This window comes from Vigna umbellata, chromosome 2 (assembly GCF_029865625.1).
Source record: "Vigna umbellata cultivar VRB3 chromosome 2, Vumbellata_1.0, whole genome shotgun sequence".
Taxonomy (NCBI): Eukaryota; Viridiplantae; Streptophyta; class Magnoliopsida; order Fabales; family Fabaceae; genus Vigna; species Vigna umbellata.
Window position 1 is genome coordinate 2511078 of NC_142166.1, and position 26265 is coordinate 2537342.

Sequence of the window (26265 nt, forward strand, 5' to 3'; positions counted from 1 at the left end):
ATATTTGAAATAATTTTTCAAAACAAATAAAATAATACAAATCGAAAAAAATACTAACGAGTCACGTAAAACAAATACATGCATTATAAGAAAATATTATTTTCCTGACAGAATTTTGTCGGTGAAAAAAAAAAGATCATTGAAAATTTTGTCTTTAAGATTTACAAGCGAATTTTAACGAAGAATTGTAGAATTTTAATTACAGTAATGAATTCGTTGGTAATTTACAATTTTTGTTATCAATTAATATTTCTTTCGGTAAATTCTATTATATGAGAGTTAAATTTTTTGTTTTAGCTTAATAAAATTGATCGATAATACTTTTTAAAATTCCTTGTTGATAAATTAAATTTTGAAAATGGGCGTTGATTTTTTTGTTATATATGATTAAATATGTGTTATAAATTAATTAGGAATTAGTAAAACAAAAAAAATGAAAAAAAAGAAGGAAGAGAAAAAGGAAAAGAATCAAAACGAGTTCACAACAATAAAAAGAATAAGAAAAGGAGAAATGAAAAAAAAAATTTAACTTAACTCAACTTTACGAAATTAATTTATAAAATGAAATCTATATCCATTTATATTTTAAATTCACTTTATCATATGATTGGTCATTAAACTTTTATGGAAATTTCTTAGACATATTGTTTTCTGGAACAGTTATCTTCAGACAAAAAACCATTTCCATGCAACCACCACCCCTGATTTGAAGATCATGATAATTTTCTGATTTGTAAACTTAACAAAGCCATAACCTTAAGCAAACCCCAAGACAATGGGTTCAGAGACTTCCAAGACAAGTACACTTTAATAATTTCTTTATAAAACTTCCTTCTTAAATTTAAGATCTCCATAAAAGTTTTGCTTTATATACTACTTAATTATAACTAACAGCAAAAATAATCATGAAGGAGTAATATTTTTAGACGGAAAATGACACTTGAACAACCATTTTTGACAACATTTAGACACGCGCACACGTGTCAAAATCTGAGTGATCCAGTTGGAAAAATTAAATGAAAATGGACCACTCAGATTTTGACACGTGTGCGCGTGTCTAAATATTGTCAAAAATGGTTGTTCAAGTATCATTTTCCATTTTTAGACCATAAAATGGCAAGCATCACCATTTTAAGACAAACAAACCAAAATCATAAATTATTTGTCCATGATGAAACCAATTGATATTTGTGTTATTATTAATTTTAAATTTCATTATACTAACCAACCTTCCTTCGAATTAAAGACTTCAACACAACCCTCGAGTGAGAGTATCTTCAAATAAAATTTATTACAAAATTTTGTTATCAAGAAAAAACACTACTTTTGAATAAAAATAAACCACTTAAAAATAGGCTTACTATATAAATAAAAACAACTCTATTCCATTTTAAGAAACATATGTTTATAAAAACCACATTAAACTTGATTTGAAATAAGAGAAATTGAATAGAGATAAGATTGTTTGATTTTAATGGAAACATAAGAGAGGACATATATTTTGAATAAAAACAGCGATTTAACCATACAACAATGATTAGAATAAAAACGATAGAACAACATAGAGGAAACGTAATGATCATCACAGACACCATGCTACGGTGCTACCTCCTCCTCATGGAATTCCCTTCTCCATATCTTGGAGCTGCTCCACCTCCCTTCACATCATCAAGAACAAAACCACCAATCAATACCATGCCCTGCTATCTATCAGTAGTACATATCACTCCATGTAATATCTAATGCAGATACATTTTACAAACTCCTAACATTTCATTACCAACCCAAGAACTTTTGTATCTCATTTTTAATAGAAAATGACATGACAACCATGACATGGACAACAATTGAGATGCAAATGGACAGCTAGGAAGTTCAGAATCTTTACAAGCAAATTTCAATGTTCAAGTAGAGCCTATGGCATCAAAACTCACTTCTGCTTTAAAATACACAACACACTGACAAGGCTAATCTAACTTGAGGTTTCATCATTTATTCACTATAGGCCCCGAAGGCTAACATGAAATTTGCATGCAATTCTTGGCCCAGGTAGCATTGAATGCCATATTTGCATGCCTTTTCCAGTTTTATTCACATGTATGCCATGAATTTTGTATTATAAAACGAAAAATGTTGTATAAATATACTAACCCCTAAACAGAAGTTCTGGTCACTCGAATTGAGTTCAGATGTATTGTCTGTCTTTCCAAAATTAATTTCAGTGGAATTACGTTTATTTGATCTAGAACCTTCAGCATTAGTCATGATGTACGTAGGTGAAACAGGTGCAGTGGCTTGAAACATTTCTTCGAAGAGCTGTTGGAACTCCTCAAAACTCTCCTCCCCATTCTCCTGTTATGTCACATCACAAGCCACCCAGTGTCATCAAATGTGAATTGACCAATAGGCTAGTCACATAGTATAGATGCATGCAAGCTGCTGCTGTGGCCGTTCAAGACCAGACAACATAACTAACATGCCCTTGTACTGTAAGTTGTATGCATTACCGCACGAACTTCCCACATAATTAGTCACTATGAACTTCCCACATAATTAGTCACTATGCAATGTAATCAGCAACAATAACAATACTAACACATACCATAGATATGAGACTAACTTCTTTCATAATCACATATGGTGGGCCCACGGTTCGATGATAAAATCAATACCATATCATATCTATCACATGACTCATCTTAGCCATTGAGGCCCACCACTTAGACGACCAGGCCAACAAATATCATGAATTAATTTATTAATTCATGGTTTGAAACTACTTAGTGCACGTGTTTGTTTATCACATTGTATCCCTGCAATGCAATATCTGCCTTTAACTCCTTTTGCTTAATTTCTGTTTTAGAATAATTGGGCATGAAACTTCATCCATAGCCTTCTCAAAATTCTGACAGCCATTGTGCATCTTAGTGAACTCAACAAGAATCATTCCCCGCAACAAGTATAAAAAGCCCAAGAGAATATCATTAGTCAAATAACAGAAAAAGCCATGGCAACAACATACTATTTGACAAAGGCCAACACTCTAACTTCATCCATATAACACAAAAAAAAGGCGTGAAAAACGTGAAACTTTCGGCCCAGTGGACAACGATTGGAACAAAGAGGAGATAACTTACACTGGGTTTTGATTGAGTCATCATTGTGGCCATTTCATTCAAGAAATCACCCATGCCCTGCTCAAACAAACATACCAAATGGCTCATTACAAAAAGAACAGTCCTAAGAATGAAACCACCACCAAATTTTGATTCTCTTTGGTCCATATCCCATGTAGGAAATTCTGGTATGGACTTGATCCACCGGTTGGTTGTGTTGCGTGTAGATCACAACACAAGACAAGCAATGGTATGCAAATTGAACTTAGAACAGTTTGTGCCTGGCTAGCTTTCCTAAATAAAGATGAAAACAAAGGATTTTAACTGGTCTCACATGGTACCTTTTCTCCAGGAAGAAGAGAAATGGACGATGCAAAGCCCAGAAACAGGACAAGACTGCTACAGACGAAAGGACACCACACCAACAAAAAAAATCATTTTTTTAAATAAAGAAAGAAAGAAAGAGAGAGGGAGGGAGAGAGGAAACTGAGAATGTTTACATTAGACAGGAACAAGGTCAAAGAAGAAGGAGCAGTGATATTAAAGCAAAATTATTTATTTAGTTTGTAGAAGATAAGGAGAGGGAGAATAAGAGAGTAGATACGGTTTGGTCGTCATCGCTGTCATAGACACCTACGTCGTACAGTAACCTTGTGTTGGCATCAGATAAGACTGGGCAAAAACAGAGTGAAACTAATTAACAATGGAATGGAAGAAAAGAAGGTAACATGAATTGAATTGAAACAGATTTGACCAACCAGAATAGGCGTGCTGGATTGCCTGGAACTTCTCCTTCCCTTCTTCCTCGCGGCTCCCTGAACAACGATCTGGGTGCCATCTCTATCCCATCAAACAAAACAAATTCTTTGTTTTTAATACCAACTCATTCTAATGAGCCACAAAAACAAAACTCTTAAAATGAAATGTGACAATTCATTCTAACCAGTGCAAGTTTCTTATAGGCTTTCTTGAGTTCAGATGGGCTACACTCCTTTTCTATGCCCAGAACCTCATACAACTCTTCACTACATTTCTCTCCTTCCTTCGCCATTTCTTCAATCAAATCAAACTCGGTTTCCTTCTACCCAACTTATCAAATCAAACCAGAACCCAATATTTTTTATTTATTTATTTATTTATGCACTCCTTACTTTTAATATTGTAAGACATGGATGGATCAAGGAACCTCTTAACATTTTTATTCGGAGGGAAGAGGAAAGCATAAATAAAAACAGTTCACCCACCTTAAGAACTCTCCAGAAGCACCCTCTTTACACAGTTTCCTTTTTTTACTAAGGTTGCAAAATATACTATGTTTAGATCTTTTTAATATTTGAGTATTGATTAGAGTATACTGTAGAAGAAAATGATGTACGGACGAGATTGGAGGGTAATACTTAATACTTCTTTGTAATATATATATATATATATGGTTCGAGTGTGTTTCCAGAAGTTTCGGTTCTGTGTAGCCACACAGACAATAAATTGTTCGAGTAAATAGCACATGTCGTTAATATTTGTGTGCTCGTGAAAGATTATCTAGATTTTGGTTGAGATTTTCGATTCATCTTATATGTTTTTTTTTGTTAAACTAAGGATATCAATTGACCAATCCATTGCAACTCACTCCAAGTACGATTATATTCTAATTATATTCTGGAAAATATTTTCAGAATTAGAACAAATACGCTAAATAAATAAGAAAGTATTAAGAAATACGTTTTATCTCTTCTAACTTGAAATGCAAATATGTATTAATTAAGAAATGCGTTGGAACGAATCAAATCAGGTCAATCTGCAAATAAATTATTCTGTGGTTATTAAAAAATTAAAATTAAGAGCATGAAACAATGTTTATAATCTATTTAATTAAGATAAATGAGGAAGTTTATTTTAAAGTTTGTGGGAATAGATATATAAAGAGGTTGTTTATGTAACTGAGACATGAAATAATTTATTTAATTAAATTAAAATTATTTTTCATATGTTGGATAGACAGAGTAGAAGATTGGATGGTTATTATGGTTGAAAGAGTGATCTGAGATTGTAGGGGCTTGCAATACTCTGATTTCCGCTCCAGACAAGCTGGGAAACAATCTGTTGAGCACTTTGGGTGGGATGAAGAGAGTCAAAGAACACGTATTCTTCTGGATTCTCACATAACTCGTAATCTTTCACTTCTCTTCTACCTCCGCAGCTGTAATATCCTCTGTGGGGTCCACTGCCACAGCATGCCACGTCGCCTTCTTTCAACCCTTTACTTCAAAAAACTAAATCAGATAACCTTTTACACCAAAATCATATCTACTAAATATATGCATTACTTACCATATTTGGAAGGATTGTTTATAACATCAAAAGTTATGGTAAAATAATCCACGTATGAATATTTAAATCCTTCTAGTTCTTTCTTTAACTTGCCAAGTTCAAGGTAAAGCACACTGTTGTGTAGTTTAGGCAGTGCTGAGGCTTCTTCCACGCAGGAACCTTTTGATCCATTCACCAGACCTTTCACGTATGGAACACAACCCGCAGCTGGCAGGCTAAAAACACCAAATTTCCTTCCTCCTGCCTCGTGTATCCCCTAATTCATGCAATGCGTCATATTAGAATGGTGCACTTGTTTTATTTAAGTTGAACTTTGACGCTTCGATGCAGAGCCAAGTAAGAAGAATCTGCTACATACCTTGATCACTGATGTAAGATTACCAACTACCATCTCTACTTGTTTCTCATTCGTGCGTGAATTACTTGAATTTTTTGACAAGGAAATTTCATAATCATTGATTCCAATGTTGATCAAGTAAACAGCTTTCGCAAGCAGAGCTGTGGTTTCTGCATTTCCAAGTTGCTGCCTCAATTCCTTGCTGACTTTCCTGAAATAACTGAGCTGAGTTTTTAGATCTATCACCTGCAAATTGAACAGTCAGATAAAAATAGATGGCATGGATCAAAGTTAATTAAAGACCTAGTCAAAAGAATAAAAGATATCATTCAATCTCATCCACAAGTAATAAATAGTTAACAATAAAACATAACAGACCAGTCCTTGATGGGTTTGAACCAAAGCCCTAGCTCCAGCTGAGGCAAAATTGACTCCATCAACGTATCGATGATTACCAGGGAATAGATAGGGTGGGATTAGAGGCAAGTCAGCATACTCAGCTGCAATAATATTGTAGATATAGGCTGTAAGAAGTGAGTTATTGGTTGGTCTTAATTAAACACATAAAAGCAAAGTTGTTGTATACCTATGAAATCTGGAAGAACGCGACCATCAGAAAATCTGCCTGTTGGATACTTGAAGAAGGTTTCCCCATATGGAGAGTAATTAGCCTGATAATCAGCCGTAGTATTTATGTAATTGTTGTTTCCAACGTCAAATAATGAATCTCCAAATACAAATAATGCTGCGTGTTCTTTTGGCTCGCAAACATCACCCAGGCTTAGGCAGCAACTTATGCCATAGGTTGCTAAAGAAACTAGAAAACAGAAACTGAAGTTTGAACTTGCCATGAGTTTCACTTCAATTTTCTAACGTCTAATGTCACAGTTTGCAACTTGTGTTTATATAGGCTACTTTGACTTCATGCACAAGGAAAACTAAATTTCTAGCATTGTATCAGTAAATAATTTAAATATTGAAAATGTATCGTGGAAACATGTACAAAGATTTAAATCAACGGAGAATTGGTCTGTATTGATTTTTTATTCCTCATTTAATTATTAATAATAAGCTCTTCTAGTCAAAAATGTTACTTCTATGTTAAGTTATAAAGCATGATTTTTGACTTCGTTTTTCTTTATCTTAATACATAGATAATAGAATTTTCTATATTAATTAATTTAAGATTTAATATTCCGAGGTTCTTATTTCGAATCGAAATCTCAAATAGATTTTTTAATTTTTTTTATTTTAATTGGATTTTTAATTTTACGAAATTGATTCAATTGGATTTCTGCGTTAAATGAGGTCAATACCAACATTTAGACTACCGTTGCGACAACCATCTTCGCACTGAAGGCCATAAATCGCGAAAAAACCCTTAATCACAAGTTCAAAATCACAAATCCACTATCAACCTCGAGTGACCATTGCGAGTCCAAATCTTTGATCACCAACATTCCTTCCATCATTGTAAATCACACAACCTACAAGTGAACCAAAACAACGCAAATCCACCAGTAACGACAACAGAACACAAATCGCAGAAACCATCACGCCACCGTGAGCAATCCTTGCGCCTCCTCACGCCAGTTCATTTAAGTTTGATTCGACTTTGGTCTACTAAATACATGTTGGGTCAGGTTGGTCCGCCACTCAATAACAGGTTGACTTTTCCAACGATATCAAACATTCAGGATGAAATGGATTCACACCACACTCTCAGGCGGACTATTAGGCAAAAGGTGAAATTAATGTGGGTTTGCAAGGCGGACGTATGTCAGAATCTCATGTTGCGTTTGAATAATTTATCACTTATTTAAATATAACATCACTGCATTTAAATTTTCCATAATATATCAAAACATGTTCATACTTAAATAATTTTTGTTTACACAATCATTCAATCATAATAATATTAAAAAATTTTAAAATTAATAATCAGTTCCATCATATTTTTTTTCATCAACATTATCATCTAAATCACAAAACTGAAGTAAAACTTATTGCTACTTATAAATACTCTCACATTTATGTTTACCCATATTACTACCAATAAACCATATTACTACTAATAAAATATCTGCTAAATATTTTATCATTTAAGTTTTCCTTAGAGATGAGCATAGAATTAAGGTTCCAAATAATGGAGGAAGTCGCAGTGTTCTAATTTTTTAAAAGAAGTGAATAAAGTGTTGTCATAACCGAAGGCAAGTTCCATCATCGAGGTACATTAATTATCATGATATGATTTTCGACCCAAGAAAATGCTCTTTAAGTGGTGACGAATTTCTGGGTTTTCATGATAACCCAGAAAGACATAATTAAAGAACACAACATTTATATGAAGAAAAAAATTGATCTGATCTGAAAAGAAGCCAATACAAGGAAAAAATAAACAACGAAATAGAAGTGACACAACCGGACAAAGAGTCACAAACTTGACAAAATCAAAAAATAACAACTCTCTATCAATAACTCTTATAAACACATGACTTTGCTGACCGACATGTTGACAAAAGAAACTCAGTGCTTCAAATAAAGACTTTTGCAAGCATGGACAAAGACTTGCAAGAGAATGAATGAACATTATTAATGTGTGAGAATGATCTGAAAGAAGAATGGAGAATGTATACATAACAAAAAGAGCGCATAAACTCCGTAAATAAGCTCGACAGCAAAACTCACTCACATGAGCCCAAAAGTAAAAACTTGGCTCAATTCATTTATGTTATTTTGAGAGTTTATACTGTAATTAGATTTTTTCAGCTACTTGAAACTGGGATTGCAAAATTTATTCTCCAATTATTATTATATTTGGGCTGGCACAAAGTTTTCCAATATCTATGATGCATGTTTGCTAGCTAGCTGATAAGTTCAATGTTGCCTTTGACAGTGGTCTTTTTTAATACACCAACTACAACATATCTACCCCAAATGGATCAAATGAAACAACTGCTACCATCAAGATGTCACAATCATGAACAAGGTAATTTATCTGAACATGGTTGGATTATAGTTGAAATAGAATTTTAAGATTGTAAGGGCCTGCAATGCTTGAGTTGCCGCTCCACATGAACTGGGAAATAAATTGATGAGCCCTTTCAGAGGGATGAACTGAGTCAAAGAACACATACTCGCTAGGATTCACACACAAGTTGTAATCTTTCAATGTTCCTTTCCCTCCACAGCTGAAATATCCATTGTAAGGCCCGCTGCCACAGCATGCCACATCGCCTTCTTTAAAACCTTTACAACAACCACAATCACAATCAAATCAGATTAACTTTTCTCTTTATCACTATAAATTTGTTCAAACCATACCTACCATATTTTGAAGGGTTGCTTATAAGGTCTAATGATAAATCAAAGAAATCCACGTATGAATATTTAAATTCTGTAAGTTGTTTGTTTAACTTGTCAAGCTCCACTGAAAGAACCTTATTATGCAGTTGGGCTAGTGCTGAAGCTTCTTCCACGCAGCCTTTAGATTCATTCATAAGAGCCTTAACGAATGGAACACAACCCATAGCTGGCTGATTGAGAACCCCAAATTTCCTCCCTCCTGCCTTGTGTATCCCCTGATCATGTTCTTCATGTTAGATATATATTCATTACAGCTAGTTCTACTCTTATGGTTCATCAACGCACCTTTATCACTGTTGAAAGATTACCGACTACCATATTTACATATTTCTCTGGAGTAATGACACTATATTTTTGTGTGAGGTAGATTTCATAATCATTGCTTCCGATGTTAATCAAGAAGACAGCTTTGGCCAGCAGGGTTGTGGTTTCTGCATCTCCCACTTCCTGCCTCAACACCTTGCTGACTCTATTGAAGTAACTTAGTTGAGTTTTAAGATCTATCACCTGCAAATTAAACATCAAAATGCTTGCAGTTGGATACAAAATGAGCAAGTCAAAAGAGCTAACAATAACATGCCATGCAATGCAACAGACCAGTCCTTGATGGGTTTCAACCAAAGCCCCTGCTCCTGCAGATGCAAAATTGACTCCATCAACGTATCGTTGATTACCAGGGAACAGATAGGGTTGGATTAGAGGCAACTTAGCATACTCAGCTGCAACAATATAGTTCTGACGTTATAAGCATGAATGTGTAGAAACATTAAGGAAGCTGGTAAAAGAAAAACAGAACAATTTTATGTACCTACGAAATCTGGAATGATGCGACCATCAGAAAATCTGCCTGTTGAATAGTTGAAGAAGGTTTCCCCGTATGGAAAGAAATTTGCGTAGTTATCAGCAGTGGTATTGATGTAATTATTGTTTCCAGCATCAAATATTGAATCTCCAAATACAAATAACGCAGCTTCTTTTGGCTGGCATGTGACACTTAAGCTGAGTGTTATTCCATTGCTAACCAAGAAAACTAGGAAGAGGAAACTGGATTTTGAAGTTGCCATCAGAGTTTAACTTCAATTTTCTCATCTTCTCAATAGAACGAAACTCGTGTTTATAAAGGCCATCATCCAGAATAAAAATAATAAAAAATTAGTTCCTAGGAGAAATGATATTAATAAATAAAAATACATGATAAAAAATACAATCTAAATAGAAATATAAAATTTCAAAGCAATTGAAAGCTTAATTAACCCATCTCATGAACATATTGTAGTTTATAGATCTTAAATTAACAATTATCTAATGAATGAGAAACCAATGAATTTTTTATCAATAAAAACAAATAAAATTAATAAAGGCGAAAAGGAATTTTTTAAATCATGTATTTTAGTATGACTAAATTATTTATTTTACAAAGTAAAATATTTTTTAAATTTTCATTACGTCAAATAAAATAATATTTCAAGAATGAATGAATAAATTAATTAAATAAAATTTGGTACTTTCAAATTATTTATGACTTATTATTTAAATTCAATTTATATTTTATTTTTTTGAATTTCTGGTCAAGTTTCTGAATTCTCAATTAAAATTATGATATATTTACGAAATACTTTTTTTTTTCTTAAGTAGGTTTTAGAATAACTTGGTATTGTTAATTTTTAATTAATAATATGAAAATTTGAAATTATATATTTTTCATTTAATGCTTAAATTTCTCAATTAATCTTATAGGTAATACATCATTTCTAAACCATCTTCTAAATAATTTTGACGTATTACAATTACTTTTTTAAGATGTACAATTTTAATGATTTTATTGTCATTAAACTAAATTAAGGTCGATTAAATTATTTCTCCATATTACTTTTATTTTAGGTTTAAACTCTCAGTTGGTCCTCGTATTTGTGTGTCAATCTCAAGTGGGTCATCGTGTTTTTTTCGGTCTCAATCAGATCTATAAACTTGTAAAAATAAGACAATTAAGCCCTTACCGATAAGTTTTCACTAACGTCTAATTGTGATGACGTGTTTATGATGACGTCCATCGTTTCATTATGTGGAATTTTTATTTAAATAAAAGAAATTAAAAAAGGAATTAGGGATTTGGAAATCTTAATGGTGAGGGATTAATTGACTCATTTTTACAAGTTTATGGACCCGATTGAGATCGAAAAAAAAAAAGATGACCCACTTAACATTGACACACAAATACGAGGATCAAGCGAAGGTTTAAACTTTTATTTTATAATTATATATTTTTTCATTTAGTGAGACAATTAGTCTTGAATAAATTTCATTACTTTACGGAATACTTATTATTTTTAAAAATAGTTTTAAAACTGAAATAAATGAAAATAATGGAGTAACTCATTGCCCTCGAACCATATCCAAGAAGAAATACAACTCCTAAGAAAATGATATTGAATCAAATAACTGAAATGTCCATTTCTTTCAAACCATCAAAACAAGAATGATAATTAACAGGACATGGTAATAAGGTAGTTTTCGTAGACTCGAAGTTGTTCAAAACCTTAAATGGTCTTCATAATTTTTTAAAACAAATTATTAATAAATTATTATTATTATTATTATTGTTATTATTATTTTATGATAATTTTTGTTATGCTGGTTACTATTTTTGTTAGCGATATTAGGTTGTCTTATATTGTATAATAGAACAATTGAAAATTGGATAAAGAATGAATTAAAAAAATGGTATATTAATGCTAAGAATTATTAAGTACCTATGAGTACTATAATATTCAATAATTGATTTATTTTAAAAATAAAAATAATATTATCATAAAGTTATAAATTACATAAAAAGGTTTGTTATTTTTCAAATACATCCTTTATTTCTAAAATACTATTGAAAATACTTATATTTATTATTATGATTGCTGAAAGTAGTTTATAAAATTAATATTACTCAAATATTATTTCATAGTGTTAAAAAGATAACTTAAATGATTTTGTTACACACACATGAAGAGTACCTTTGTGAAAGACTATTTTGGGGGATTGAAGTTGTTGTGAATAATTCGACTAAATTGCAAATTTGGTTCCATGTAATATTTTATTCTTGATTTTTTTTTCATTTATTTTGTCATTATATTCTCTAAATTTCATCTACAATTTATTCAGAACATACGACATTGTGTTGCTACTTTTGACATTGAAGACGATTGCTTAAAGAACACCATATTTCTACATCATACATCATGTACAACAATCGTAACCTTAACATTCCCGACATTTTGGACTTCTACGCAATGGAATTGAAAAACTTTGGTTTCGTAAACTTCTCCATCTCTTACATACCAAACTAACAAAATTATTGAAATCAAATATTTATAATTTTCTGCATCTTGCTCATCATAGTGCTCTTTTTCATCCTTCAAATTTTCTCACGAGAAGATAACCGTAGAGAAACAACCGAGTTCAAAAATATCAGCAGCCAAGACTGTTTCACAGATCATATTATAATCGCCCTGCAACATCAATCGAGATTCCCTGAAGCTAAAACTATGGACTTTGACAAGGTAAAAGAGCGCCCAAATAGCTATATATAGTCCCATAATTTAAAAGCAAGTGATCAATAAACTTCACTCGTGCTGAGCGAGTTAATTGTTTTCAACTCTATCCTCAACAGAGATCACAACCATTCCAGATAGCAAGAAAAATGGAAATAACATCATATTTTTGTCAAGCACAAGCAAGGATGTGTACTTGGGAGGAATAAATGCAACAAAAAACACAAACAAGATTAATGAACTCCGAAGGAAAATGAAAAATGATGTGCAACTTATTTAAATACACAGGGAGGAGGCCAACAAAAGGCTGCTCAGAAAACTCCGCCAGCCATGGAAGCAATGTCATCAAAGCTCCAAAGGTTCATCAGGTTTCCACCATCCTGGGTTGTATCACAAGATAGCAAGGATTCCAATGAAGTATCGTCCCAGCTCCCTTCAAGATAAGGCATCTGAAAAAACTTCAATTCAGATTCAATATCCACAAGCTCCTCAGAGAGTGTCTTGGAAGAATCATCTTGCATAGATACCACATCCTGAGAGTTAGTCTGATGGGTGGCATCCTTTGCAAAATGAGAATCGCAATCCAAAGGAGCAGAAAGCATGGATGAGATCTCAGGAGTTTTGGGAGCCTTTTCACTCCACCCAAGATCTGCACAATCAAATGAGTTACTCCCCTGATCTGAACTGAAGTAAAGGGTCACATTATCAGTCGAAGGCAGAGATCTGAGCCCATTTCCACTGCCGGGGAAGGAACCCATGTCAGCAAACTGATTAACTAGGGGTTTCTGTTCCACCAGATCCATAGGCCAACGAAGATCGTTCTGATTGTTCCCAGCATTGAACTTGTGAACATTGGGCTGAACAATCTTCCGATTTCCCAGTGGATTTAATTTAGAACGTTTCACGGAAGCTTCTTCAGGGAAATTCACCTTGGCTTTATTGCCACGAATCCTCCGTGCTTCAGCATCATAAGCTCTTGCTGCTTCTTCAGCAGTGTTGAAGGTTCCAAGCCAGACACGAACGCCCTTTCTTGGATCCCTGATTTCAGCTGCCCATTTCCCCCAAGGACGTTGACGAATTCCCCTATATTGATTCTTCCTCTTTCTCTTTGCAGACTTTTCAGCTCCACCATTGAATGCCACAGATTTCACTGCCCGCTCTTTAATAAACACATTTCACGGCGAGGGAAACAGACACTCAGAACAATTAAACAAAGAAAATAACAATAATGATATCATACATGGATCATATAAGAAAATTTCCAATCCTCCCAAAAACCCTTCGAGGACTTTAGAAGTCTCCCCAATAAAGTAAAAATCATTTTTAGTAGTTTAGTTTTTTAATCAAGGCGAAGGTTACCACCCACTATACTGAGAAAGAACAATTGCAGTGGTGTGCGACCGAGAGACAGAACAGCTTGTAGCTTGTGATAACAACAAAACAACACGATGAAATGAAACATCAATCAATTTCAACAAAATCCACAAAGTGATCCTTGAGTTAAAATCAGTAGAAAGTGAACTCTGGTACGAAAAATGGATAAACATACACTCCTAAACAAGAAGCATTTCTCCCAAAAAACAAATCATTCAAGAAATCAACCCGGGATCCATAACGAGTCAAAGAGTTTCTAGCAGATCTAGAAAATAAAATTCCCTACAGTCAACTCCATAAACGAAAATCACATATTAGATTCACTTTAAAATTGAGGGTACAGAAATTCATATCACATGATGCCCAACAAAATTGATTTCCATTCCAGTGGATGAATAAAAACTGGTCCGAAAAAATCAAACAAAAAAGCAGACATTGATAATTTTGCATGCGAAGGAAAAAAAGAGAATTGTGAAGAAGAGAGAGAAGTTACGAGAAGAGGCGGAGAAAGCAAAGGGTTTGACTTGGTGGTCGGCGTCGACGTCGGTTTCGATGTCGGAATCGTCCTTGAAATCCCTAAAATCAGCCTCGAAGTCATCGTCCGAGTGGATGACCTCAGAAGTCCGTTTCTTCAAATCGGACCACAGATGACCGGCGGTGATCCGGCGAGACCTGGCAGTGACTGCCGCCGGAATGAAGTCAGAGATAATAGCTCCTCCACACATCGGTCAGATGAAAAACAACAAAGCTATGAATGAATATCCAAAGACTCGGTTTTGGTTGAACGCTGCGAATGAAGGTTTTTGCTTTTTCTATTCTGCGTTTTCTATGTTTACCCACTCTTCATTTGTTTTCGTTTTATACGCAGCCTTTTTACACAAGAACGACTCTTTTGACAAGAGGTTTAAGTGATACAATAAAATTTACCTACAGTAATTTATTATATTAAAATAAAAGTTTAAAATTGTTTTTTTTTTCTGTACTAGGTTTTCTAATTAACTTTTTCATAATATCAATATAATTTTCATTTTTTTCTAGTAATAGGCAAAAGTATTTTTTTCTCATCATAAATTATTTCTTCACTTATTGAGTACAGTGTAGACATCCAGGGACACTGTTTAATAACTTTCACTTTCTTGTGAACAACGTTGGTATGGTTAACTGTTAGTTGAATTATAACAGCCGAATCTCCATCTTTAATTAACAAAAACTCTAACTTTTTGGATTATAGTTTTGAAAGAAGCATGAATAAAGAAATTAGGATTGGTAGAGTGATTGGATGTTTTGTTTAAGCCGTTAAATTGATAGCGATGAGGCGGCTAACTTCTCCTAGTTAACCCATTAAACCAATTGGTAATAAAAATTAAAATAAAACATTATTTATTTTATTATTTATTTGAAAATCAAAATATTCAACAATATTATAATATAAATCACTAACATTAAGTTCTAATTACTAATTATAATAAAATAAGTTAACATTTACAATAATTATTATTTTAATTTATTTAATTAAAAATATTAAGTAATTAATTAAAATTTTAGAAAATATTTTATGTATATGATATTAGATAATATAAAACAAAATGTAAATAAAGTTATTTTCATATAGCTAAATAATTCTGATTAGGTCAGTAATTAAGGTTTAAGTCAATTTAGATCACAAATAAATTAGTTATATAATCAAAAGCCCACTGGAAAAACAATAAATTAGAGTTATGATAAGGTGGTAGGTGTACATTAATTACACATTATTATTCTTCTTGCATTTGAATTCAAACTAACTTTGGAATTAGAGAACATTTAGTAGATAACTCATGTTTACAAGAAGACTTGAAATTAAAAAGTTGGATGACCACCTCGTTTGAAGTGATCGATATCGAAGTATTTTGGCTTCTATCACGAGACATAGGTGTCAAATCAAGTATCAAGCATAAAACTTAAAAGACATTATTAGCCACCCAGCTGTTCGGATGGAGTTGAGTAGGTGCCATATTAAATTCGTGCAACACCTCCATCTGAAACTCTTGAAAGATATCTTGACGAGCATATTGGTGAACAAGTAGGCGTACATGAAAAAGAAGTCTGCTTTAAAACATTTCCTGTCATGACAAATCCATGTATTTTCCTTGTAGACTCGCAAGTCAAGCACGTGGTCCTCTATGTTGTCGCCAAGCACATATGTCTTTCCAGTCCAATCGCACAATTTCGCACCCCAACGAAAGCTAGTCACATATTCACAAACCTCGTGTGACGCCAATCATAACGTGGGACGAGTGGAAGATTCACTTCCTCCCCCTCATCAAAGAAATCAACCTCAATCTTCGTGACAATATCATTTGAGATAAGGCCTTCCTTCGCATCTCTAGTGTGTACAACCATGGTTGCACTGCCTAAATTTCACTTGGTTAATCTCTAGTTGTCTAACGAAGACTTGAACAATGACATTGACGACGAGGAATCATCCATATACCCCTGACCATTCCAGCTAGAAGACTCCTCAGACAAAGAAAGACTAATAGTTAACATTATTATTACCTTAAGCAGAAAGCGAACAATAAAGGAAGACCTATATGAGAAAAAGTGAAAATGACAGGCCAACTTCATCTTTATTTATAAAAATGGATAGCCCAACTGTCATGAAGCCACAACTGTCATATACAATCTGATAGTCCAAACGACCTAATGTTTCATATCTCCTTACAACTAACTAGCAAGCACGAAGTTCAAAGTGTTTTGGCTATCGATCTCAATGGTCACATTTCAAAATGAATGGTAGGGAGTTCAAGCAGGTTGAAGCAAAGAACAGTGGATAACAAATCAAATTTCTTTACATAACCTTAAGCAATTATCAGATTTGAGGGACTTGAGTACATTATGGATTGTCGGGTTAAGGAATGAGGTTAGTCCAAGCAATCAGTCGATCGAACCCAAACTTGTTATCTTAATCGAAAAACTAAACTATTACATTAGCGATTTAAGACAATCAAGTAATTCTGATTAGGTTAATAATTAATGTTTAAATTTATTTGAACTGTAATTAAGCTAATTCTAATAAAAACCCATTAGAAAAAAACTATAAATTGAAATCGAAATTAAGTGATAAGTAATACATTAATTATACCTCTATTATCCTTTGAATCCAAATTAATTTTGACATGAAAAAATCTTTAAGAGGTAAACCCGTGTACAAACAAAAAGACTTAAAATTAAGACAATAGACTATCGGTTGTTTGAAGTGACTAAGTCGACCTTCCTTACGAAAACAATTCTTATAAATCGTAACATTCTTATTTAGTTTTTCAAATCTTATTTTTTATGTCTAAAGTCTTTTAAAATTTTAATTTGATACATGAATACCATGCAACATCTAAATTGTATTTTAATGATATTTTTTATGAACATGAAATATGAAAATTATTTTTGAAAAAATTATTTTAAATTACCTGTATTCCTATACTAATTTAAAACTTATCATACACCTTAAGAATTAAAGAGAATTATGTTGAAAATTATTATTTTAAATTTCATAAACACTAATATATATCATTTTAGACAAAATATTTCTTTTGTCTTAAAAATACATACCATCCCAAGTTACTAAATGTTAATTTTGTTAGTGCCGTGGAAATGTTGAATTCATAAGAAGGTAATGAATGGTGCTACTTTTAAAAAGTAAGCAGATTGTGGTTATTAGAATACACATAAAACAACAAAAATAATAATGGGAATATGTCTAGTCTGTCATTATGAAGAGGTGAAATTGTTGCTTCACTGTCTGATGATTCATATGCATCAAGGATTACCGTGTCTGCGCACATGTGCTTGCAAAATCTTTGACTAAGCAAAAGAAAAGGGACACTCCGAAACCATCCATCAAAATTTGCTGTAAAAGGATACGAATCTTTCCCTTATTCTCCTCCTCTTCTCATGACACCATTTCCTACAGACACTCCTTCATTCATTCTTAATTTTACAAACATGAAAGAAGGATATATACGCCTCCACCATGTTTCGTACCATCCATCCTTCATCTCACAAGCGTTTCGCTTTCACCATTATACATACATACTTATATGTGGAACAACAACTAACTTAAGAATAAACATAGTCCTAAGGTAAGAATATGGAAAAAGTGCAAAATTTATACAGCCAAACAGACCAAACCCGGAACTAACAAACAGTTTTAGATCAGAGAGGTTGGTGCATGGTGACGACCAAGGGAGTGGTGACAGTGTGCTTGGCATCAGACCAAACTATGGAGCCAGTCTTGACAGTTGAACTCCCGGGTGAAAGCTTCACTTCCCTGGTTTGCACCCTCACAAGGAAGTTCAGTTTCTGACCCAACCTCCTGAAAGCCAGTGTGTCCGGTTCAACAGTGACTTCGGTGTCGGCAGGGGCTGCAACAGTAACCCTGTAAAGGGAGTTGGGGTCTCCAACGTTGGTGACAGTTCTAATGAAGTGTGTAGACATGCGTGAGCCTTCCTTGCCATACTGTTGAAAGACAGCAGATAAAGAGGGGTAATTGAGATTGGCAGCGTGACCGGCCCTCTTTGCTCCACTGCAGTCTGCGGCCTTTCTGGTGATAACCCGAATATTGTGGGCAGTGTAGTTGGAATTGCAGAGGAAATCGACATAATCGTAGGTGGAAATGTCATAGACCAGACCGGGGTTGATGGCCTTCTCCGGGTGAACGTGGCCAGCCCCATAATCGAAGACCGAAGAAGCATTCCCAGTGGACTCGTCCAACAAGGTCCCTCCACCTCCTCCATTGTCGAGAGTGTAGGCAGTGGTGATGAGAGCAGATCTTATGGCGGCGGGACTCCAGTCAGGGTGGGCCGCTTTCAAAAGAGCAGCCAAACCGGAGACGTGAGGGCAGGCCATAGAGGTGCCGGAGAGTATGTTGAAGTCAGTGGTACGGTGGTCGGAAGGTAGGGAAGAAGGAGGAATGGAAGAAGGCCATGCCGCAAGAATGTTCAATCCAGGCGCAATCACATCGGGCTTCAAAATCTCAGGGGAAACCGGATTAGGCCCTCTGGCCGAGAAAGACGCCACCTTTGGCGCTGGCTTAACCCCAACCCTCGTGCCCCTGAATAAAATGGTTGCGGTGGGTGGCGACCGTAACTGTGAGGCCAACGAGATGTATCTTCGAATTTGGTCGCCCCCAGCGGCACCGACGGAGGTGGCCGGGAGGACGTGGCAGTCAGCTACCAGACCTTCTCCATCGAAGGGACCATTGGCCAAAATCATGGCAACTCCACCGGCATTCTTCACGACTAGGCCTTTGGCAGGCCTTGAATTGACGCCTCTGTCACAGACAACAATCTTACCACTCACGGATTTAGGGTCCAAGGAATCTTCCAAGCAGAGAGAGGAAGAGTAACCGTCAGACCCAGCATACACCAGCTGGTACCGCCGACCCGGACTCAGCCCTGGCCCACCGTAGACACTCACTCCACCAATCACCTTCCCGTTCCCCAGAATAACATCCGCCGGGAAATCTCTGTCTATGGTTCCGGCCCCCACAGTTGTCATCCACGGTGCCACATTCGTCACCGTCAGCCCGCCGGGACCGCCGTTCCCCGCCGAGGCAGACACGAACACGCCAGCCTCCGAGGCTCCGAAGGCCCCCACAGCGATCACGTCCAGGTGGTAGGGAACCACGACGCCCCCGACGCTCAGAGAGACCACGTTAACACCGTCGGCCACGGCGGCGTCGAATGCTGCCAGGATGTCGGAGTCGTAGCAGCCAGCGTTCCAGCAGACCTTGTAGACGGCGAGGCGAGCCTTGGGAGCCATCCCGGCGGCCATTCCCTTGGCGTAGCCCATGACGGAGGCCGGAAAGACGTACCTGCCGGCGGCGATGGAAGCGGTGTGGGTACCGTGACCGTCAGTGTCTCTCGGAGAACGGTACTCGAGTGTTTCGTTCATTTTGCCGTTGGTGGCTTCGTAACCGCCGCAGAAGTAGCGGGCTCCGATGAGCTTGCGGTTACAGGAGTTGGGGGGGAAGCCTTTTCCGGCGACGCATTGACCCTTCCAGTTGGGGGGAGGGAGGCCTAAGTCGCGGTCGTTAAAGCTCTGGCTTTCGGGTGAAATGCCGGTGTCGATGAGTCCGATGACAAGATCGGAGCCGAAATCGGTTTCCTTTAGCAAGCCAGCCCTGTCGGCGGTGTTGAGGCCGAGGAAGTGAGGGGAGCGCGTGGTGTGGAGTTGGCGCACCTGCTCGGGTATGAGGGCTATGACGTGGGAGAGTGACTCCAGGTTCTCCACCTCCGCGGCGGAGAGAGTTGCAGAGAATCCGTGGAAGACTGTTTGGTAGGTGTGGATTATGGAGGTGGCCTCACCCAGTGATGATTCGTACCAGTGCCTGTGCGTGGGGAAGATCGAAGGCTTCGCATCGTGCTGCACTTGCACTATGAATGTTTTCTTCTCTTCTTCCCAAGCTGAAGCTGTCACCAACAGCAAAACCAGAATGCTTCTTCTGAGATCATAGGGAGAAGCCATGGAGAATGAGATTCAGCTCCAGTGAAGTGAGAGTGCTCTCTCTCTCTCTCTCTCAGGTGAACAGAAAGAGTAGGACCTAGTGTACGTGTCTATGTTATAATAATGTCAATCAAATTCACGAACACACTGACAAAACATTCACAGATACAGAAAACATGTGTTGCCACAATTCCCTCATTTATTAACTATCAACCACATTTTACATTTAGCAAACAATATTTTATTTTTTGTTTCTCATGGAAAAACCTTTTCTTTTCATTTGCTTTTTGGCCTAATTGGTTTTTCTTAGCTCAAAAAGTCAAATTATTGCGTTTATATCATTCATGGTTATGCTTAGTGAAGGTCATCGAAGTTCAATTTTTACACAATCTTGGACTACCAACACCACCCTAGAACTTTTACACATTCTACTAGAATCTACATTCAATATCAATTGTATTTAACATTGTTCCGTTTCTTTATTCATGTTACGTATATTGATTTAAGATTTTTTTAACTAGAAACATTTTCAGAAAAAATATACTTTCCTTGAAATTAAAATAAGAAATAAATCTTGACAACGGTTTACTTCCTAAAAGTCAGCAATCTCTTCAAACCAATCATTAATCATGAAAACCATGGAACGTGTAACAATTCGCAAAGGGTTCGGCCATCAGTGTGCACGAGACATAATAATATTAACTAAAAAATGTTCTTAAAATAAAAGGCATTAACAATGACGACATAACTTTCATCGTCCTCTTCAAATCAGATCAAAATAACACAGTTATAACACTTCACATATTGTTTTAAAATTTAATTATTCACCAAGTTTCAAAACTACGTCAAAAAACGGAATGCAGTTCTATTTCTCTGACAGAACTCGCGTTATGCTTCGAAAGTCAAAGAAAGAACAGATTACGTGTAGCCACATAGATACGCAATGCCCTAATACTAAAAGCCACCCCAAATTAATTGAAACGATAGACGTGCTTGTCACAAAATTGTTTCATGTAAAATACATGATCTTGAATATAAGCCAAGATTTGTAAAGAATACAAAAAGAGATATAGATATACATGGATTACTATAAGTATAGCTGGATCAGCTCATCACTGACAACAGATGGGGTAAGAACACCTAAATCTGTGAAAAGCAGAGTAAGGTATTGAGGAGGGGTGTAGTCCCGCGCGGACCTTTCAACCTCAACCTTGGATGGAATAGGTACACCGAAATCAATAGGGCGTAAAGCAGGGGCTAAATCCTTTTGGTCAAGAGGGTAGAGACGAGCAAACTGCAGAAATGCATAACCAGACATTAACTACACACAAATTCAAAGTAAACTTTCTAAAAAATGAGCGCAAGCCAACATAAAGTCCAACTTAGCAAATTGCAAATATACCTTGTAGCTTTCAGCAGCGACATAAACTGGTTTATTCATCCCGTGTGCAACCAATGCAATTTGGTAGGTTCCCATCATGTTGATTATGCCCCCACTTTCCACAACTCCATCTGCACCTACAAAAACCATGTCCACCTCATCCATAGTATATGCCACAGCAGAATCTATTAGTAGTTTCACAGGAACATCAAGCTTGGCCAGCTCATTGGACAACCGCAATCCTGTTCGATCTGGTCTTCCCTCTACAAATTAATAGACACGAGGTTGAAGTTCAGATTACAGTGAAGATGCCAAATATATACACTCCACAAGTTTTAAAATGGGTTTCATAAATGGAAATTATGTGAACAAAATTGAAACTGTTCCAGAATAAATCTACTTGTAGCTGAAAGTGACCTAAACATTCGAATTATGTGTTTTGCCTTTTCGTTACCTAATGGCTAATGACCCGACAATCCTCCTCTATTTATCCTACCAAAGCTAACCAACCCAGTCCGAGTTACTGGAGCTGGAGTATATTGCTTCATGCTTAGGATCTTAAATGTTAGTTCCATAAATTCCAGGTATTAGGGCCACGTTACACTCCCTCAGATATTGAACCACAGTTTCCTAAGTACTGGATTGTTGCCCCACTTATCATTACAGATTCCTCTTTCTGAAAACATCTGACCCATAGGTTAAGGTTACGCTCCTTGAGATATCATTCGACAGTTTCCTAAGTACTGGGACGGGCACAGGGACTTAGTGGGTTGTTGACCCACTTATACTTAGAGCCTCTCTCCGAAAACATCTGACCCATATGTTAGACACTGATAAGGGTTGTGTAGGATTTGAGCAGACCCATTACCCAACCCATCAAACACAACCCACTCTTGAGCGTGTTGGATTCGGTTGGATCAATTACATCAACATTTTGAAATAAATTCTGTTTTCCTGTTAAAAGTTGTAATTTTCAAGTATCAACCTAATTAAAAAATAACACAATCTTTACAAAAACTAATCCAAGACTTCAAATAAGGCAATGAGTCAAGTCATACCAAGTTTGTCCAAACTAACTTAAAACATGAAAAGAAAAACATAACACAATTTGTTTATAATATACTAAAACACTGAGCCAACCATTATAAGAGTGAGTTAGTTCGAGTTGGATCAGATTTGATCCAATTACAAATGAAACCCAACCCAATCTAATTGGGTTGGATTGGGTAAAGTTGGGTCATCGGTTAACCCGATCCAGTGAACACCCCAAGATAATGACCAAGTTAAGTCAAATATGATCCCTTAATCAATTGTTACGATGATCGAATCCCAGTCTAATCAGGAGGGTACAGAAACCAAACTTCACAGGCAATAACAATAACCAAGCCTTATCTCACAATGTGAACATGTTTCTCCGTATCAATCAATCAACAACAACAGACAGGCAGAAACCAAATTATCAGTAAAACAATCAAAAGATTGGCTTCTTCCATTGTTTTAAAAAGAATACAGAAATGAATTGAGAATAACAATTTTAACAATCGCGATTAATACAAGATGTGACTGAAAAGATGAAGAAAGCCTAAATCCATGAAATTATCGTTAAAGAAAAATACAAAGTTGCTCATTTGTTATTTAAACTTTGGAACTAAACATGAATATGAGCCCTCTGTTACAACTCTGAAATAATGCGCCCCTAAAGTAATACATAAATAAAATCAAAGTAAGAGAGCAAAAAAGAAAAAACCTGTGCAGAAGACCCGAAATAATTTCTTGTTTTGTGCTGCCAGTTTGAGGACTTCCAACACAACTCTGGAAAAACCATGAACCAAAATTGTGCAACCATCAAATATGAAATCCTGACTCAACATCGCGATAACTTTGCGGGCCTGCAGAATAAAAAATGAATTTAGGCACAAATGTGAGAAAAATAAGGGAAATTAAAGTGCAGTGCATAGAGGGTGGAAATGAATGAGAAAGTTGCCTTGTGGGAGATTTCGCCGAACTTCTCCGCACGCTCAATCAAGCGAGATTTAGCGGAATTGAAGTCTTCGTATTCTAAAGCAGAAGTCCGAGTGACATATCGCATAAAGAGATCACAGCCCGCTGTTAAAGAGATAGAGGTGGCATCCCACGACTGTAACGGAACAAAGAGTGTTGAGATCAATGAACCAGAAGATAATGAAGTTAGTGGCTTGAGAGTACCTTCAGAGTATCGGAGGCCTTCTTCAGCTCCATTTCCAGCTGCATCATGGTGGTAGCCCGGCTGGTCCTTATGACGGCGGCCAAGGCGCGAATGGCGGCGACGGCCTCCGCCAAATGGGGCTGTATCCGCCAGTTATTAAACTCCTTGATGACGCTGAATGGCTTGTCAGGATCGGGCCTGAGTTGAGGTAGAGGATCAGGGTCTGGCCCAATGGCGGCCTGAGCCTGGGCCAGCCAGTCGCTGGTGACAACGCCATGATGTGCTGCTCTGGTCTCATAGTAGGCAGAGGTCTTAGGGTTAGAGTTGGGATTAGGATTAGGGTTAGGGTTTGATATCGATGATTCGGTAGGAGCGACGGTGTCTCCCTTGAGAGCAGCCTCGTTCTGCTGCCTGTCCATGATGAATGACGCTGATCTCCACCACATCTTTGATCCTCCCTTCCCACTTCAACACAAGCAAATTCGATTCGATTCGATTCAGATAAGAATAGATACCATGTGTTGTGTTGTGGGTTAAGCAAAACTTAAGATTAGGGTTCCGCAATCCCCAAATTCAAAACTAAGCCAACTCAACATTTCCCCTCTCACTCTGCCATTTTCTAATCAGATAAATAAGAATCACTCAACTTTTGCATTTTAAAAAAAAAATTCAAAAATATTCACTGGAGTGTTGTATATTAAAAGAGGACGATACTTTAACAATATTTGTTATTTTATTATAGGTTCATGTTCACATCAAGAGTAATTTTGGACCAATTACAAAATAATACATAAATAATGTTAAAATATTGTTTAAGTATCATTTTCTATATTAAAATAATTTTTCTAATTTTATATAAACTTATATATGCTAGGAAATGTATTTTTTAATTTAAATGAAAAAAAAAGTAAATAACTAACATCTGTTAATCAATAAAATGTTAAATAATTTTTTATTATGTTTAAGTCTGAATATATATTTGCAAAAGTAAATTTAATATGCCGAGTTTCGTTCTCCATATTATACACAAAAATTTAATTAACTAAATACATATGCAAAAATGAACTTGGTTAGTTTATTTTTCGAAAAAATAAACCTAAGATTAAAAAAGAAAATTAATGTAACACACCTTATGAGCAAAAAGCCTACATGTTTTATTCTTTTTAAAATTAAAAAAATTATCAAAATATTATGAGCAAAGAGTTATAAAAATAAAAAATGATTTCTTTGAAATATATTTTAATTTGTTTTTCATTTACTTGATGTGTGATATGTTATTGAACCATTTTAGTTAAATTAATGATATTAAAGCTTAATTTTGTATTAAAGTCATTTAGACTCTATCTTAGTCAAAATTTAGGTTTATTGTATTATCTCTTATTGAACACCCTTTAATTCTCATGTCAGATATCTTTAATATTATGGGTATTCGATAAGAATTTAGTATACTGTTTAAGAATATAAATGGTACAATATTAAATTTCTCTTGTAAGGATCTAGTAAATTGATTAAGAATAAAAATTGTATAAATTAGATAAATTCTTCATAATTTGTTTTTTATTTGAAGAATTTATTCGTCTAAATTATAACCTACCTTAAACATTATGGTAAAGGACAAAACATATATATGTAACCAAAATTTGTTTTAGAGTACGTTTAGTTGTCTATTTTTTGTTAGTTAGTTTTGAGAAGTTTTCATGCATCGATGGATGTGACTTTGTCACACTAATATGAATTTTATGGAAGGATGTTATTCATGGATATGTAAAGATATAAAATCTTGATATTTTGATATCTTAATTTTTATTTTGATGTTTTAAAAGGTATAGAAAAATATTGAGTTATGTTGTGAATCATTTGAGGTTGAAATAGTAATGTTTAAATAATCACATTAAGGTTGAAATAGCAATAAACAATAAACAGATTTAAATGTTACAACTAAACTCTTGTTTAGATGACATTTTCACTCAACTAAATATTTAATTTTGTTTTGTTGTTTGTTTGTTTATTGCTTTAATTAATTTTAAATGTGATTATTTATATTTATGTGATAAGTTTCACATTAAGAATTGTAAACCATTATTTTCATGGAGAGAATATCGTGTTGAGATATTTAGGTTGTGTATTGAATTAAGGACTGAAGAAGGAAATATCAT

The 26265-nt window shown here is 35.3% G+C and overlaps 5 protein-coding genes and 1 pseudogene across 5 annotated transcripts; all 6 read right to left on the minus strand.

Annotated features, from left to right (window-relative positions):
• Window positions 1-1445: 1445 nt before the first annotated feature.
• On the minus strand, window positions 1446-4798 carry LOC124829027 (uncharacterized). The gene is made up of 6 exons (XM_047302450.2): window positions 4060-4798; window positions 3875-3956; window positions 3721-3788; window positions 3138-3194; window positions 2152-2352; window positions 1446-1658 (listed from the first exon to the last, which is right to left on the minus strand). Exons 1-6 carry the CDS (start codon window positions 4165-4167, stop codon window positions 1605-1607), a joined length of 570 nt encoding a protein of 189 aa, XP_047158406.2. The 5' UTR covers window positions 4168-4798; the 3' UTR covers window positions 1446-1604.
• Window positions 4799-5041: 243 nt separating this feature from the next.
• LOC124829015 (GDSL esterase/lipase 1-like) lies at window positions 5042-6644 on the minus strand. The gene is made up of 5 exons (XM_047302433.2): window positions 6368-6644; window positions 6160-6281; window positions 5803-6027; window positions 5445-5700; window positions 5042-5371 (listed from the first exon to the last, which is right to left on the minus strand). The coding sequence occupies exons 1-5, from the start codon at window positions 6630-6632 to the stop codon at window positions 5136-5138; spliced, it is 1104 nt and encodes a 367-aa protein (XP_047158389.2). The 5' UTR covers window positions 6633-6644; the 3' UTR covers window positions 5042-5135.
• Window positions 6645-8674: 2030 nt separating this feature from the next.
• On the minus strand, window positions 8675-10211 carry LOC148203195 (GDSL esterase/lipase 5-like). The gene is made up of 5 exons (XM_088108028.1): window positions 9956-10211; window positions 9745-9866; window positions 9433-9654; window positions 9110-9362; window positions 8675-9030 (listed from the first exon to the last, which is right to left on the minus strand). Exons 1-5 carry the CDS (start codon window positions 10209-10211, stop codon window positions 8795-8797), a joined length of 1089 nt encoding a protein of 362 aa, XP_087964154.1. The 3' UTR covers window positions 8675-8794.
• A 2475-nt stretch (window positions 10212-12686) lies between these two features.
• On the minus strand, window positions 12687-14900 carry LOC124829026 (ethylene-responsive transcription factor RAP2-12-like). The gene is made up of 2 exons (XM_047302449.2): window positions 14554-14900; window positions 12687-13845 (listed from the first exon to the last, which is right to left on the minus strand). Exons 1-2 carry the CDS (start codon window positions 14783-14785, stop codon window positions 12998-13000), a joined length of 1080 nt encoding a protein of 359 aa, XP_047158405.1. The 5' UTR covers window positions 14786-14900; the 3' UTR covers window positions 12687-12997.
• A 2879-nt stretch (window positions 14901-17779) lies between these two features.
• Window positions 17780-20774, minus strand: LOC124829023 (subtilisin-like protease SBT1.5 pseudogene; annotated as a pseudogene).
• A 718-nt stretch (window positions 20775-21492) lies between these two features.
• LOC124829024 (uncharacterized) lies at window positions 21493-24730 on the minus strand. The gene is made up of 5 exons (XM_047302447.2): window positions 24130-24730; window positions 23909-24061; window positions 23672-23813; window positions 21946-22187; window positions 21493-21837 (listed from the first exon to the last, which is right to left on the minus strand). The coding sequence occupies exons 1-5, from the start codon at window positions 24553-24555 to the stop codon at window positions 21631-21633; spliced, it is 1170 nt and encodes a 389-aa protein (XP_047158403.1). The 5' UTR covers window positions 24556-24730; the 3' UTR covers window positions 21493-21630.
• Between the last annotated feature and the right edge of the window lie 1535 nt (window positions 24731-26265).

Bases quoted from the DNA above. Each gene is read 5' to 3' on its own strand.
- LOC124829027 (XM_047302450.2), bottom strand. From the start codon at position 4,167: ATGGCGAAGGAAGGAGAGAAATGTAGTGAAGAGTTGTATGAGGTTCTG. The intron at 3,789-3,874 runs GTTGGTCAAATC...GTTTTTGCCCAG, and splicing joins AATCCAGCACGCCTATTCTG to TCTTATCTGATGCCAACACA. The intron at 1,659-2,151 runs GTTAGTATATTT...GATGATGTGAAG, and splicing joins ACCAGAACTTCTGTTTAGGG to GGAGGTGGAGCAGCTCCAAG.
- LOC124829015 (XM_047302433.2), bottom strand. From the start codon at position 6,632: ATGGCAAGTTCAAACTTCAGTTTCTGTTTTCTAGTTTCTTTAGCAACC. The intron at 5,701-5,802 runs GTATGTAGCAGA...TGCATGAATTAG, and splicing joins ATCTTACATCAGTGATCAAG to GGGATACACGAGGCAGGAGG. The intron at 5,372-5,444 runs GTAAGTAATGCA...TTTGAAGTAAAG, and splicing joins AAACAATCCTTCCAAATATG to GGTTGAAAGAAGGCGACGTG.
- LOC148203195 (XM_088108028.1), bottom strand. From the start codon at position 10,211: ATGGCAACTTCAAAATCCAGTTTCCTCTTCCTAGTTTTCTTGGTTAGC. The intron at 9,363-9,432 runs GTGCGTTGATGA...GAACATGATCAG, and splicing joins ATCTTTCAACAGTGATAAAG to GGGATACACAAGGCAGGAGG. The intron at 9,031-9,109 runs GTAGGTATGGTT...GTTGTTGTAAAG, and splicing joins AAGCAACCCTTCAAAATATG to GTTTTAAAGAAGGCGATGTG.
- LOC124829026 (XM_047302449.2), bottom strand. From the start codon at position 14,785: ATGTGTGGAGGAGCTATTATCTCTGACTTCATTCCGGCGGCAGTCACT. The intron at 13,846-14,553 runs GTAACTTCTCTC...TGTTTATTAAAG, and splicing joins TGCTTTCTCCGCCTCTTCTC to AGCGGGCAGTGAAATCTGTG.
- LOC124829024 (XM_047302447.2), bottom strand. From the start codon at position 24,555: ATGTGGTGGAGATCAGCGTCATTCATCATGGACAGGCAGCAGAACGAG. The intron at 23,814-23,908 runs GCAACTTTCTCA...TTTATTCTGCAG, and splicing joins TCGGCGAAATCTCCCACAAG to GCCCGCAAAGTTATCGCGAT. The intron at 22,188-23,671 runs GTTTTTTCTTTT...ATTAATTTGTAG, and splicing joins ATTTCGGGTCTTCTGCACAG to AGGGAAGACCAGATCGAACA.